The sequence below is a fragment of the Xenopus laevis genome, chromosome 3S (genome assembly GCF_017654675.1).
Source record: "Xenopus laevis strain J_2021 chromosome 3S, Xenopus_laevis_v10.1, whole genome shotgun sequence".
Lineage (NCBI taxonomy): Eukaryota > Metazoa > Chordata > Amphibia > Anura > Pipidae > Xenopus > Xenopus laevis.
Genome location: NC_054376.1, coordinates 9,688,586 through 9,703,164, shown reverse-complemented (window position 1 = coordinate 9,703,164; position 14,579 = coordinate 9,688,586). Strand labels below are relative to the sequence as shown.

The window sequence follows — 14,579 nt, the reverse complement described above, 5'->3', positions numbered from 1 at the left end:
TCTACAGTTAATATAGACATTGTAGGTGCAGTCTATGTGAGTGTATGGAGGGGTCAGTGTGTGGATGTTGGGTTTCATTTGAAAGTTAATGGACTTTGGTAACTATGTAAGTATGTACTAGAGATTAAAGGGTAAATTAAATCAACTTATTGTGCTAATACCAGTATAACTGATACAAGACTAATGCATGGAATGGGGTTCTTAGGAAACTCAAGGCATACAAGGTCACATGGTTGTTTGAGCAGTACAGCTGATTCTAAGGCTGAGGGGTCTGCCCTGATGCTGCGCCCCCTCTCCCACTCCATGCTTAGGACTGTAGCGTCAGAGCAGGTCAAAGGGGGGTGCTATTGTGCCAAATGTGTTGCCCCTGGTAAACAGTCACTGGTAATGTGTTTAGGTTTTCCTTTGAACACAAAATCTTAAAATGAATCATCTACACATTGGATAATCAGTAGTGATCACCAGCAGCAGGTACTGTCGCTTCATGGAAACTATAGTCTTTGCTGCAGGCGGAACATGCTCCCCCTAGTGGCCACATGGAGATGTATAAATTCATTTAAAAAGCCAGATTTTTGGGCAGATTTTTAATGTTTTGAATTCAGTGGGATGTCAACTTTTGCAAAACATAGATTGTGGGGGTATATTTTAGAATTTACCATGTCTTATGTCCTTGCAGTCTAAATTATCCTTATTTGTGGTGCTGAGCTTTGGTAGTTCCTGCAGGATTTAACTTAGTACAGGGGACTATTATATTATTGTACAATCTATTCTAGGGCTTTTCATTTACTGCCTTTTTTAGCTTATTTCACTTTAAGCATTCAAGACCATTACCCATTGGGTCCCTAGCCACCCAGATGTTGCTCGACTGCAACTCTCAGCATACTTCAGCATATTAGCAAGGGTTCAAACAAACTGGGAGATGTAACCCAGAATCATTAGAGAAAGGATGCTTAAAGTGAGACTGCTAGTGACAGGTGGAGTTATTAGCACTACCATTGGCATGATAATAGAAGTAGTTCTATGAAAACCGTATTCATCTGTATATATGGTTATATTCATCATAGCTTTGGAGAGGCATCTATAAGTATCTAAAGCAGCTCTGCCCTCTAGTGGTGAAACCACTATGATTGATGATACAACGGTTTATTTCTTTACCAGGCAGTGACTCTGAGTATATTTTCTCTGTATAAACTACATATATATATATTTAAAACTCTCACATTTTTCCCAGGAGCAGTAACCCATAGTAACTTATAAGATAATTGCTTTTAAACAGGTGACCAGTAAATGCTTCCCGAGTGCACTGCTGGTTACCCCTTCCAACATGCTGATCGGTTCCTATCGGAGATTAGACCAGTAGTAAAAATTTGCACCTTTTTTTACATTTCCTCATGGTCTATATAACAACTCCACATATATTGGATGCATTCAGGGGATAATGATGTTGCGCTCGCATTGACAGTGGATAAGTGAACTTGAGTTACTATAGGGGCAATTATGGGTGAGCTATAGTGATGAGCGAATAAATTCAGCAGGCGCGGCAGTGCTGCACTTTTCGAAGAGCCAGCCCCCCTTGATCGCTCCGCAGCTGTGCCTCTGCTTGCGAAGTCCCGAACATACGAAGTCCTAAGCAGAGGAAAGACCCGAAGTCACGAAAGGAGCCGACACTGAAAAAAAAAAATTTTGATGCCCCAATTTTTTTGAACTTGTAAGGGGGTCCTGGCGCCAATGTTTTTTTTTAAAAAATTATTTCTGGGGCCCCAATTTTTTTTAACTTGTAAGGGGGGCCCTGGCACCAATGCTTTTTTAAAAAAAAAACTTTTATGGGGGGCCCTGGCGCCAATGTTTTTTTTTTTTACCTTATAAGGGGGCCCTGAGGGGCTTGGGCACCAGGGTGGGCGGGGCCCCGTGATTTCTAATGGAGGCCGTGATTTCTAATGGAGGCCCTGCCGCTCTGCAATGGAGGCTTCTTAACTGTTGCTGGACTATAATTACCAGCATGCTCCACATAAAAGTAAAGAATATGGGGAGTTGTAGTGCTGCAACATTAGAAACGGTTGGTTCCAATTGTCAGTTCAGTAGCTCAATGAATCCTCTATAAAGACCCCTGCCTGTTCTCTGTTCTCCTACAGCTTGTGCTTTGTTTATGAGATCAGAGTTTTAGGCATTAAATACATTTGGGGGCAATTTACTAAGGGCAGTGTGCAAAGTGGCATTTAAAGGATAAGTAAACCGTAAAAATAAGTGAATCTAAAATTGAGCAGAGTGCTATTATAAGCATTTTTGCAAAGTACATTCATTATTTTTTTTTTTAAAATTCCAAGATATTAAGGGATACATGTGCTGTTAATATGAATGAATTTTGTTCCAACAGCACCACCTGCTGGTCAGTTTCTGACCAGTCTGACCACCAAGTAGTCAAAGAAGTTGTCAGGAGAAAGAAAGAGGCTGCTCTGATGTTCTTCTACTTAGGAAAGATTTGAGAAAGGTTTCTAATTGTTTTCCTAAGCAGAAGAACACTCTCATCAATTTAACATTCACTTATTTTTAAGGTTTGGTGTCAAGTGGGTGGTTGAAGGATGATGGAAGGCGGTGATTGGTGGAGTTGGAAGATGGCGAGCAGGTGGGAAGTAATGATGACTGCAAGCCTTCAGTACCCAAAGCAGGCACCAGTCGCAATGAACACTAAGGGGGGCACAGGTGCCCCTCAGCTCTCTTTGTGTTTGCAGTGTCAAAGAAATGACCCCTATTTTCTTTAATTAAAGGGATTCTGTCATGATTTTTATGATGTAGTTTTTATTTCTAAGTATATTTTTTTTAGTAATATTGGTGTGTAGGTGCATCTCAGGTCATTTGCCTGGTCATGTGCTTTCAGAAAGAGCCAGCACTTTAGGATGGAACTGCTTTCTGGCAGGCTGTTGTTTCTCCTACTCAATGTAACTGAATGTGTCGCAGTGGGACCTGGATTTTACTATTGAGTGCTGTTCTTAGATCTACCAGGCAGCTGTTATCTTGTGTTAGGGAGCTGCTATCTGGTTACGTTCCCATTGTTCTGTTGTTAGGCTGCTGGGGGGGAAAGGGAGGGGTGATATCACTCCAACTTGCAGTACAGCAGTAAAGAGTGACTGAAGTTTATCAGAGCACAAGTCACATGACTGGGGCAGCTGGGAAACTGACAATATGTCTAGCCCCATGTCAGATTTCAAAATAAAACATAAAAAAATCAGTTTGCTCTTTTGAGAAACTGATTTCAGTGCAGAATTCTGCTGGGGCAGCACTATTAACTGATGCATTTTGAAAACATCCCATGACAATGTTTAAGCTTTCTATTTAGGAGAATAAGGGATACAATAGGAAAACTGTATAGAAGGTTTACATCCAGTGGTGGATAAATGAGATGTGGGCCCCTAGGCTACTGCTGGATCCAGACACATGCAAATCCAGGCATGCGTGTACCCAAGCTCTCTACTCTGGGATAGGCTTGGTACACTAGTGATGTCACAGGATCTACACATACCCAGGTGCACATTCCTTGCCTGCTACCTTCCACCAATAGGTGCACCCAACCAGACCTTGCAGCACAAATAAAAATTAATATCAAAAGAAAAGTAATTTGAAAAATAAAGGGCTCCTGATCACACTGGGGCCCTAGGCTATAGTCTAGAGGAGCCCATGCATTAAAGGATAAGTAAACCTTTAAAATAAGTGAATGTAAAATTGATCAGAGTGCTATTCTAAGCACTTTTGCAATGTACATTCATTATTTATTTATTTCAAATTCCAAGATATTAAAGGGATCCTTTCATGGGAAAACATGTTTTTTTCAAAACACATCAGTTAATAGTGCTACTCCAGCAGAATTCTGCACTGAAATCCATTTCTCAAAAGAGCAGACAGATTTTTTTATATTCAATTTTGAGATCTGACATGGGGCTAGACATATTGTCAATTTCCCAGCTGCCCCTGGTCATGTGACTTGTGCCTGCACTTTAGGAGAGAAATTCTTTCTGGCAGGCTGCTGTTTTTCCTTCTCAATGTAACTGAATGTGTCTCAGTGGGACATGGGTTTTTACTATTGAGTGTTGTTCTTAGATCTACCAGGCAGCTGTTATCTTGTGTTAGGGAGCTGCTATCTGGTTACCTTCTCATTGTTCTGTTGTTAGGCTGCTGGGGGGGGGGTGATATCACTCCAACTTGCAGTAAAGAGTGAATGAAGTTTATAAGAGCACAAGTCACATGACTGGGGGCAGCTGGGAAATTGACAATATGTCTAGCCCCATGTCAGATTTAAAAATTGAATATAAAAAATCTGTTTGCTCTTTTAAGAAATGGATTTCAATGCAGAATTCTGCTGGAGCAGCACTATTAACTGATTCATTTTGAAAAATGTTTTTTCCCATGACAGTATCCCTTTAAGGGATACATGTGCTGTTGCTATGAATGAATTTTGTTCCAACACCCCCACCTGCTGGTCAGTTTCCCCCCAGCCTGACCACCAAGTAGTCAAGGAAGTTGTCAGGAGAAAGAAAAAGGCTTCTCGGCTGTTCTTCTGCTTAGGAAAGGTTTCTAATATTTTTTCCTAACCAGAAGAACATCAGAGCAGTCTCTTTCTCCTGACAACTTCCTTGACTACTTGGTGGTCAGACTGGTCAGAAACTGACCAGCAGGTGGCGCTTTTGTAACAAAATTCATTCATATTAACAGCACAAGTATCCCTTAATATCTTGAAATTTTTTTAAAAAAAAATAATGAATGCAAATGAAAAAATCGCGAGTACTCTCATCAATTTTACATTCACTTATTTTTACGTTTGCTTATCCTTTAATCCGCCCCTGTTAAAAGTTGTGAAAATGGATGGAGTGGGCTCATTTAATAACATCATCTCATATGACAAATACCCCTTACTAATCTGCATTTCCTACTAACGTAGTGCGCCCACCTACCACTTATCCCACGAAATTGCAGTAAAATAAAATAAAAATAGCCGGAATGTTCAAATTAAAAACAAAACATTAAAAAAGGTTAATTCTATAAAAAACTTTAAAAAAAATGTTATTCCGACCACCAGATTGTCCTTATGTAGGTTGGCTTACATTCTTTACTGAAGCGTTGGGGTTTTTTTTTCTACTTAAGAAATGTCCTTAGGTCATTAGAACCTGAATTCCCTTAAATAACTGGGGAATGACCGGAAAGGATATCCAGCACCAAGTTTTCCTGTGTGTGATGTCACTGGCTCGTTGGCCTTTATATAAACTGCAAAAAAGTTAGGAAGCCGCTGAGTTTTAGTTCCCTGAGACGGGAATAGAAAGAGGGGGGCAGCATCCTTTTTAAAGGCAGAGACAGACTCAGGACCAGACGAGGGATGGAGCTAAGTTTGATGCTATTTGCTCTCACTTGTTTAGAAGGGAGCAAGTCTCTAGCTGGATCTTCTCCAGTACTTTCTCCCAGCTGGGGCAATGGAGACAGACTGATACACCTGTACACAGCTACGGAATGGAACAGCTTCCACCTACAGCTCAATTATGATGGACAGGTGGATGGAACCCCTCGCCAAACCGTTTATAGTAAGTGAATTTAATTAAAAAGCAACTTTTTACATAATTTCTTATTTCTTATAGATACAGTTATAATGCAAATGAAAATGTATTCATTCAGGCTAGGACCTTATTGATTATATGTCTAATACAGGTATAGGATCTGTTATCCAGACTGCCTGGAGGTTTCCCGATAAGGGGTCTTGTCTTAAGTCTACTTAAAAATCATGTAAACATTAAATAAACCCAAATAGGCTGGTTTTACCTCTGATAAGGATTAATTATATCTTAGTTTTGATCAATCAATTATTATTACAGGGAAAAAAGGAAATCGTTTTAAAGATTTCAGATTATTTGATTGTCTATGGTAAACAGCCTTTCCGTAATTCAGGGCTTTCTGGATAACGGGTTTCCGGATAACGGATCCCATACCTGAACATAAACTGAACAAATATTTGATTTATGTGTACAACCTTTTAACCTGCCTAACTGCCAGTTGATCCAGAGGAAGGTAAAAGAAAACCCATCTGAAGCCTCTCCAATTTGCCCAGAACCGGAAAATAACATTTCTTGGCAGCAATGCTCCTATTTTATATGTTTATAGGTGTTTAGAAAGCTATGGCACATTGCTCATTATTTAACTGTACCAAAGTGCTAAAAGCTTTGTATTCTATACAGCCTGTTATCTGCTACAATAATGTGGGCTCTACAGCCCTGTAAAAAGAGTGTAAGCCTCTATGGCTACAAAGCACCTTATTACATGAACGCTACACATGAAGTATAATCCCCTGGAGGGGAGAAACAACTGGACCTTGATTAGGAGCCTTAATTACCATTATGCTGCTGGCAGCCAGATTTTGTCCAGAGCATTTTGGGGCTAAAATCTGCAATTTACATTAAGACTAATAGCCTCTTAGGCAGGATTTGCTTCTCTACTGACTGAAAATGGCAGCGCAGAATAAGTCCCTTGCGCCATAAGCCTTATTGCTTCTAAATCAAACACACAGTTTTCATTATCAGTCCGGGTTATTGACATTACATTATTAAGTACAGTTCCTAAATAAACCTTTGGGGACATTAGTCACTTAATCTTCATGTGCATGAGATACCAAAAGCAAACTATAACCTCTATAAGTGAGGAACTCACTGGCATGATATTTATATATCATATATATAATAGACATTAAATGGTGGGGGGCTCACACACAACTTAAACACAGCACCAACAGTGTAACTGGGACACTGGGTCTCAAAAATGTACTTTTTTATAAAGATAAAGTTAAAGGTATGGTAAATCCATCTGTCTGTCTGTCTATCCATCTACAGTATCTATCTATATATTTATACATAGTTATCATATCTCCCCTTAAGCGCCCCTTCTCCAGAGTGAACATCCCCAATTTGGCCAGTCTTTCCTCATAGCTTAGATTTTCCCTTTACCAGCTTAGTTGCCCTTCTCTGTAACCTCTCTAATACAATAATGTCCTGTTTGAGTGATGGAGACCAAAACTGTACGGCATATTCTAGATGGGGCCTTACCAGTGCTCTATACAGTGGAACAATGACCCCTCCTCCCGTGACTCTATGCCCCTTTTAATACAGCTCAAGACCTTATTTGCCCTTGATGCTGCTGACTGGCATTGCTTGCTACAGCCAAGTTTATCATCTACAAGGACTCCAAGGTCCTTTTCCCTTATGGATTTGCCTAGTGCAGTCCCATTAAGGGTATAAGTGGATATTTTTACATCCCAGGTGCAGGACTTTACATTTATCAACATTGAATCTCATTTGCCACTTAGCTGCCCAGATTGGCAGTTTGTCAAGATCCTGTTGCAAGTGCCACATCCTGGATGGAATTAATTGAGCTGGATAATTTTGTGTCATCTGCAAACACTGATACATTACTTACAAAACCCTCCCCTAAATCATTAATGAACAAGTTAAATAAAAGTGGACCCAATACCGAGCACTGAGGGACCCCACTAAGAACCTTACTCCAAGTATCTATCTATCTATCTATCTATCTATCTATCTATCTATCTATCTGTCCATAGATAGATACATCTACAGTTCAAAGATAGAGAGAGAGAGTTAGAGTTAGAGAGAGAGAGAGAGAGAGAGAGATGATAGATAGATAGATAGATAGATAGATAGATAGATAGATAGATAGATAGATAGATAGATAGATGATAGATGGAGAGAGAGAGAGAGAGAGAGAGAGAGAGAGAAAGAGAGATAGATAATAGATAGATAGATGATGATAGATGGATAGAGAGAGAGAGAGAGAGAGAGAGAGAGAGAGAGAGAGATGATAGATAGATATATAGATAGATAGAGAGATAGATAATAGATAGATAGATAGATGATGATAGATGGATAGAGAGAGAGAGAGAGAGAGAGAGAGATAGAAAGAGATAGAAAGAGAGAGAGATAGATAGATAGATAGATAGATAGATAGATAGATAGATAGATAGATAGATAGATAGATAATAGATGGAGAGAGAGAGAGAGAGAGAGAGAGAGAGAGCTAATGATAGATAGATAGATAGATAGATAGATAGATAGATGATGATAGATAGATAGATAGATAGATAGATAGATAGATAGATAGATAGAGATAAAGAGAGATGATAGATATAGATAGATATGGATAGAAGAAGATAGATAGACAGGCAAACAAAGAGAGAGAGAGAGAGAGAGAGAGAGAGAGAGAGAGATAAATAAATATGGATAGATAGTTCCCTTGTGGTCATTGTTCAAAATGTAAATGGGTTAAAAACTAATGTTAAAAAAAAAGACATTTTAAACTGTGCAGAGATTCTAAAGCATTACATCAGTTGTCAGTCTATATATATCTATAATTCCATGTACAGTACACATAATTTGCAGTATATAGCTGGAACTATTCACCCAGTAAGGATATCATTGTTATAAATGTGTTTATACTTATAGATTTGAGTTTGTTATGCAATGTCTTATAGGCGTAAGATATAGGGCAAAATGTCCCTTAAATTATTTTTATTTTAAGGGTTGTGAAGTGTTTGCTTTTTTTCTTCCTAGAAGGAGGGATCCTATGGATGTAACAACTGTTTGAGAGACACGTTAGTAATAACACACTGACACTTTGCAGGTTGGAATAACATCAGTGGAGTAACTACATATTACTGGGCCCCACAGCAAACTATTTTTCAGGCCCCCAAAATGTTTAGAGTTTCGCCTGTTTATTGAAATTGTATATGAATTAGAGCCTCATGGACCCCCTATACCTCCCGCATAACAAAACTTTACCCTTGCAGGTGCAGTGACAATTAAATCAGAAGAAGCCGGCTACGTGGTTATAGCTGGAGTTAAAACGGGCCGCTACCTGTGCATGGATAAATACGGAAATATATTTGGATCAGTAAGTACTGAGGAATCTCTGATTAGAAAATCCACACAAATGTAATTAAATACGTGACAAATAGAAAGTGCATGAAATACAGGACAGAAATCTCCAGGCTTATGACAAGGAGAAATGCCAGCACTTTAGGATGGAACTGCTTTCTGGCAGGCTGTTGTTTCTCCTACTCAATGTAACTGTATGTGTCTCAGTGGGACCTGGATTTTACTATTGAGTGTTGTTCTTAGATCTACCAGACAGCTGTTATCTTGTGTTAAGGAGCTGCTATCTGGTTACCTTCTCATTGTTCTGTTGTTAGGCTGCTGGGGGGGGGAGGGAGGGGGTGATATCACTCCAACTTGCAGTACAGCAGTAAAGAGTGGCTGAAGTCACATGACTGGGGACAGCTGGGAAACTGACAATATGTCTAGCCCCATGTCAGATTTCAAAATTAAATATAAAAAAAATCTGTTTGCTCTTTTGAGAAATGGATGTCAGTGCAGAATTCTGCTGGAGCAGCACTAGAAACTGATGTGTTTAACATATACATAGAGTGTGGCTTCTCTTAAAGGAAAAGTAAACCTTTAAAATAAGTGAATGTAAAATTGATGAAGGTGTTATTCTAAGCACTTCTGTCATTTACATTCATTATTTATTTTCTTACGCAGGGTCGGACTGGGGGGCCCGGGGCCCACCGGGACTACTGTCCAGGGCCCCTTCCGACCCGCCCCCCAACCCCTACTGCGACGCGCTGAGCGCGCGCACACAAAGGCGCCGCTTGGCGCACCAGCGTGAAGGCGCCGCTTGGCGCATGCGCAGAAGGCGCTGCGCTGATCGGCGCTGCGGGAGTGCGGGAGGGAAACTTTTTAAAAGATATCTGGAGAGGTGTCTGGCCCGGCGGGGGCCCATTAAGGGTCGGGGCCCACCGGGTATTTTCCCGGTGTCCCGCCGGGCCAGTCCGACACTGTTCTTACGTCAGAGCAGCCTCTTTCTCCTGACAACTTCCTTGACTACTTGGTGGTCAGACTGGTCAGAAACTGACCAGCAGGTGGTGCTGTTGGAACAAAATTCATTCATATTAACAGCACATGTATCCCTTAATATCTTGGAACAGAAAGAAAATAAATAATGAATGTAAATTACAAAAGTGCTTAGAATAGCAACCTCATCAGTTTTATATTCACTTATTTTAAAGGTTTACTCATCCTTTAAGTTGCCGAGGCACCGACAGTTGCATGTCTATATACTGTATAAATATGGCCCTGACCATCTCAGGTCACAACAGACCCTGGATGTTATGCAAAGTCCAAACCCAATTACTCTGGAACCTTTAAATGTTTTATTATAGTACACAATATGCTTAAAATATGCAGTTTATATACAAAATTAAATATAATAAAATCTGTTTGCTGTTTTGGGAAATGTATTTCAGTGCAGAATTCTGCTGGAGCAGCACTATTAACTGATGCTATATATATCATAAACATCTTTTCCCTTTAAGAATAATGTTTTAAGACTTTATATTATGCTGGGAGAAGAAGCCCAGCAACATGTTCATGGACTAACTGCCACATGGGAGATATTTGGGGAAGTATATTTAGAAAAAGTCACTGGCTAGCAACTAAAACAATTCCTATCTTCCCCAGCACTACTTTAGCCAGGACAACTGCGTATTCAAGCATGAAACGTTAGAAAATAAGCATGATGTATACTACTCTCCAAAACACCGCTTCTTGCTCAGCCTGAAGAAACCAAAGCTTCGCTTTCAGCCAGACATGGCCCTGCCGCCATATTCTCAGTTCTTGTCCATGGAGAATAAAATTCCCATAATCCGCTTCAACACTCCAGAACCAGCCAGGCACACCAGGAGCGTGGATGACTTCTCCGACCCAAATCGGATCATCACCCCCAGGAAGACCGGTTGGGATTACGCAGCTCCAAATCATAACCCTCTCCAAGATGTCTGGTTACCACACCCTAAAGACCCAGTAAGAATTAACCATAATGACATGGTAGACCCCGATGATCCAGATGGCATTGTTAAGTTTAAGGGACAACGCCACTTTAAGAGGTAGCCAATTACAATAACCCGAAGCCAGGAATTTACTCAAAAAGCAAATTATTTTTATCAGACATAGTCATCTGTTTGAGGTGGATTTTTACACCGTGTTTATTGAAAATATATTTTATATTCAAGGGACCAAACCCCTATTTAAAGGGTTAGTTCACCTTTAAATTATATTTTGTATAGGTAGGGGATCAGAAACCCATTATCCAGAAAGCTCTGAATTATCTAGACTCCATTTTATTCAATTTTTTTTATAATGATTTCCTTTTTCTCTGTAATAATAAAACAGTAGCTTGTACTTGATCCCAACTAAGATATAATTAATCCTTATTGGAAGCAGAACCAGTCTGTTTTTTTTATTTAATGTTTACACGATTTTCTAGTAGACTTAAAGGGATACTGTCATGGGAAAAAAAAAAATTCAAAATGAATCAGTTAATAGTGCTGCTCCAGCAGAATTCTGCACTGAAATCCATTTCTCAAAAGAGCAAACAGATTTTTTTATATTCAATTTTGAAATCTGACATGGGGCTAGACATATTGTCAATTTCCCAGCTGCCCCAAGTCATGTGACTTGTGCTCTGATAAACTTCAATCACTCTTTACTGCTGTACTGCAAGTTGGAGTGATATCACCCCCTCCCTTTCCCCCCCAGCAGCCAAACAAAAGAACAATGGGAGGGTAACCATATAGCAGCTCCCTAACACAAGATAACAGCTGCCTGGTAGATCTAAGAACAACACTCAATAGTAAAATCCAGGTCCCACTGCAACACATTTACATTGAGTAGGAGAAACAACATCCTGCCAGAAAGCATTTCTCTCCTAAAGTGCAGGCACAAGTCACATGACTGGGGGCAGCTGGGAAATTGACAATATGTTTAGCCCCAAGTCAGATTTCAAAATTGAATATATAAAAATCTGTTTGCTCTTTTGAGAAATGGATTTCAGTGCAGAATTCTGCTGGAGTAGCACTATTAAATGATGCGTTTTGAAAAAAACATGTTTTCCCATGACTGGATCCCTTTAAAGTATGAAGATCCAAATTACAGAAAGATTCCCTTTTAAGGAACATAGCATCTTTTTTTTAAGCTTAAACATTTTAAATTCCCTGGTCTGAAGGGTGGGCAAATAGCTAACCATGTCATTAGCTATTGTATATCCCAAATTTTACTCCGTTGTAATCAATGGAGAACTACTCTTGCCTTTGTCTTATGACACCGCATTAAGCCTCTGATGTCATAATATAGTTCCAACACAATATAATGGCAACTGAAGATGTCTGCAGACAATTTAATTGTCAGCAATCCTGATCGTTGCTCCAGTACAACTTCATATTTTTTTGCATCTAATCTGATGCACTAACTCCCGCATGAAGCTTCGAACTGTAGGCAGCAACACAAGCTGTTGAGTAGTCTCATTATTTACTTTAGCTGCAATATTCCTAATTCTTCACGTCATTGTTTAAAACTATATTTATTTAATATTTAAGTGTTATATTGGAGTCGCAATAATAAGTCAGAGTGTGATATATTAAAATAAAAGCTATAAATTAAATAATTCATTTAATGAGGTATGTTGGGTACCAGTGTCTTTCAGTTTATGGAGTGGTACAATGTAAAAATATATATAGAGACACTTGAAGTCCCACTAGCAAACTATGGGATCAGTTATTTGGAAACCTGTTATCCATAAAGCTCTGAATTACTGGAAAGCCTTCCCACAGACTCCATTTTATCCATACACTATCCATCCTTAGTAAGTATGAAAATCCAAATTATGGAAAGACCCGCTATTCAGAAAACCCCAGGTCCTGAGCATTCTGGATAACAGGTCCCACACCTCTACAAACATAGACTGTTAATTAAATATTGTAGGTATATATAAAAAGACAAATATTTAAAGGATACGATTTAATATATAATGTGATAAATATTTTCAGTTACTATTTTATTTAAATGTTTGCACATTGTCAGTCATATACTAAAAAGAGGAGGAAACTCATGTTTTACAGAGAGAAAATAAAATTCCCCATAATTCCCCCATTCTCTCTGCCTGCTAAGCATATCTAACGTCCAAGCAACCATGTTAGTGATGGTTAATGATGATTATAATTATTATAATGATAATGGTTGATGATATTAGATTTTTATGGGCTGTGGATGTTGCCCAAACAGATACATATATTGTGTATGTTCAAGATCAGTTAAAGTGGCAGCCATTGCCTTTTATAGGAGTCATGGCTTCTTTCTGCCGGTCTTTATGCTTCTGGCATTAAAGGGCATGTAAAGGCAAAAAAAATCCCATTTTTACTTACTTTAATGAAAAAGAAAACTATCTCCAATATACTTTAATAACAAAATGTGTACCGTTTTTATAAGACTGTATGCAGTGAAATTCTCCCTTCATTTACTGCTGTGGATAGGAATTGTCAGATGGTCCCTAACTGCTCTGCAGGGAAACAATCATACTTATGAACAGCAGGGGGAGCCCCCGCCTTACTTCCCAGCCATGCAGAACTCAAGCAGCTTTGTTTATGACGATCCCTAAGCAGCCCAGACCACACTGAGCATGTGCACAGTCTTAGTCTTGCAAAGATGTTTAACAAAGTTACAAGATGGTGACCCCCTGTAGCCAACTTTGAAAGCATAAATTATTTGTTTGATTAGGCTTGTGGTGCAGTAAATTCATGTTTATATTTAGTATACAAAATACAGCACTTCTAGCCTTTTTCTATTTTAGACTTTACATGCCCTTTAAGTGAATAGTCAATCTCAAGGTATTACTATTGGGAGAAAGCATTAGCCCTTGGCACTTTCATTGAGGTTCAGGATAAATTCTAGGGATGCACCAAATCCACTATTTCAGGATTCAGCCAAATCCTGAATCCCCTGCGATAGATTTGGCCAAACACTGAAACTAATCCAAACCTGGATTTGCATATGCAAATTATGGGAAACGAGGGGGATAGAGAACCTTGTGCACAGCAAGCGGCTAAAAAATGCTTACTTCCTCGTTTGTGTAACGAAAAGTGATGTGATTTTTTTTTTGGATTTGGTTTGGCCAGGCACTTGGATTCGGCCGAATCCTGCACCCCTAATAAATTCTCTATAGTTTTGGATAGCTTTACAATGGTATCTGGTAAATACCGTACAAACAGTACTGCTGTATTCAAAAATGTGATACTTTAAGTGCTATTATTGTCTGTTAAGTGTCACCAAGGGGCAGATTTATCAAGGGCCGAATAATAAATTTAATTTTTGAGTTTAAAAATTTCACACTTTTTGATTTTTTAATCCCCCTATTCGAATGTAAATTCAAATGTGAGATTTATCACACCTCGATCATGGAAACAGTCCAAATTCGAATATTCGCCACCTACAACCTGCCGAGTTCATGTACAAGTCAATATCAGGGGTCCGTCGAGCCATTTTTAGATGTTAATAGACTTCCTGACATTCGAGTTTTTTTTTCGGGAGAAATTCGTATGAATCGAATACGATTCAAATTTTCGGGACGGAACCATTTGATCGAATATTAGACATTCAAATTTTTTCCTAAGTAACCTCCCAGTCGAATTGTGAGTATATTCGTATTGA

The 14,579-nt window shown here is 39.1% G+C and overlaps 1 protein-coding gene across 1 annotated transcript; it reads left to right on the top strand.

Annotated features, from left to right (window-relative positions):
• Positions 1–5,362: 5,362 nt before the first annotated feature.
• Positions 5,363–11,058, top strand: fgf23.1.S (fibroblast growth factor 23, gene 1 S homeolog). Its single transcript, XM_018254655.2, has 3 exons — positions 5,363–5,564; positions 8,831–8,934; positions 10,560–11,058. Exons 1-3 carry the CDS (start codon positions 5,363–5,365, stop codon positions 10,986–10,988), a joined length of 735 nt encoding a protein of 244 aa, XP_018110144.1. The 3' UTR covers positions 10,989–11,058.
• Positions 11,059–14,579: the final 3,521 nt, after the last annotated feature.

Bases quoted from the DNA above. Each gene is read 5' to 3' on its own strand.
- fgf23.1.S (XM_018254655.2), top strand. From the start codon at position 5,363: ATGGAGCTAAGTTTGATGCTATTTGCTCTCACTTGTTTAGAAGGGAGC. The intron at 5,565-8,830 runs GTAAGTGAATTT...TTACCCTTGCAG, and splicing joins CCCTCGCCAAACCGTTTATA to GTGCAGTGACAATTAAATCA. The intron at 8,935-10,559 runs GTAAGTACTGAG...TATCTTCCCCAG, and splicing joins ACGGAAATATATTTGGATCA to CACTACTTTAGCCAGGACAA.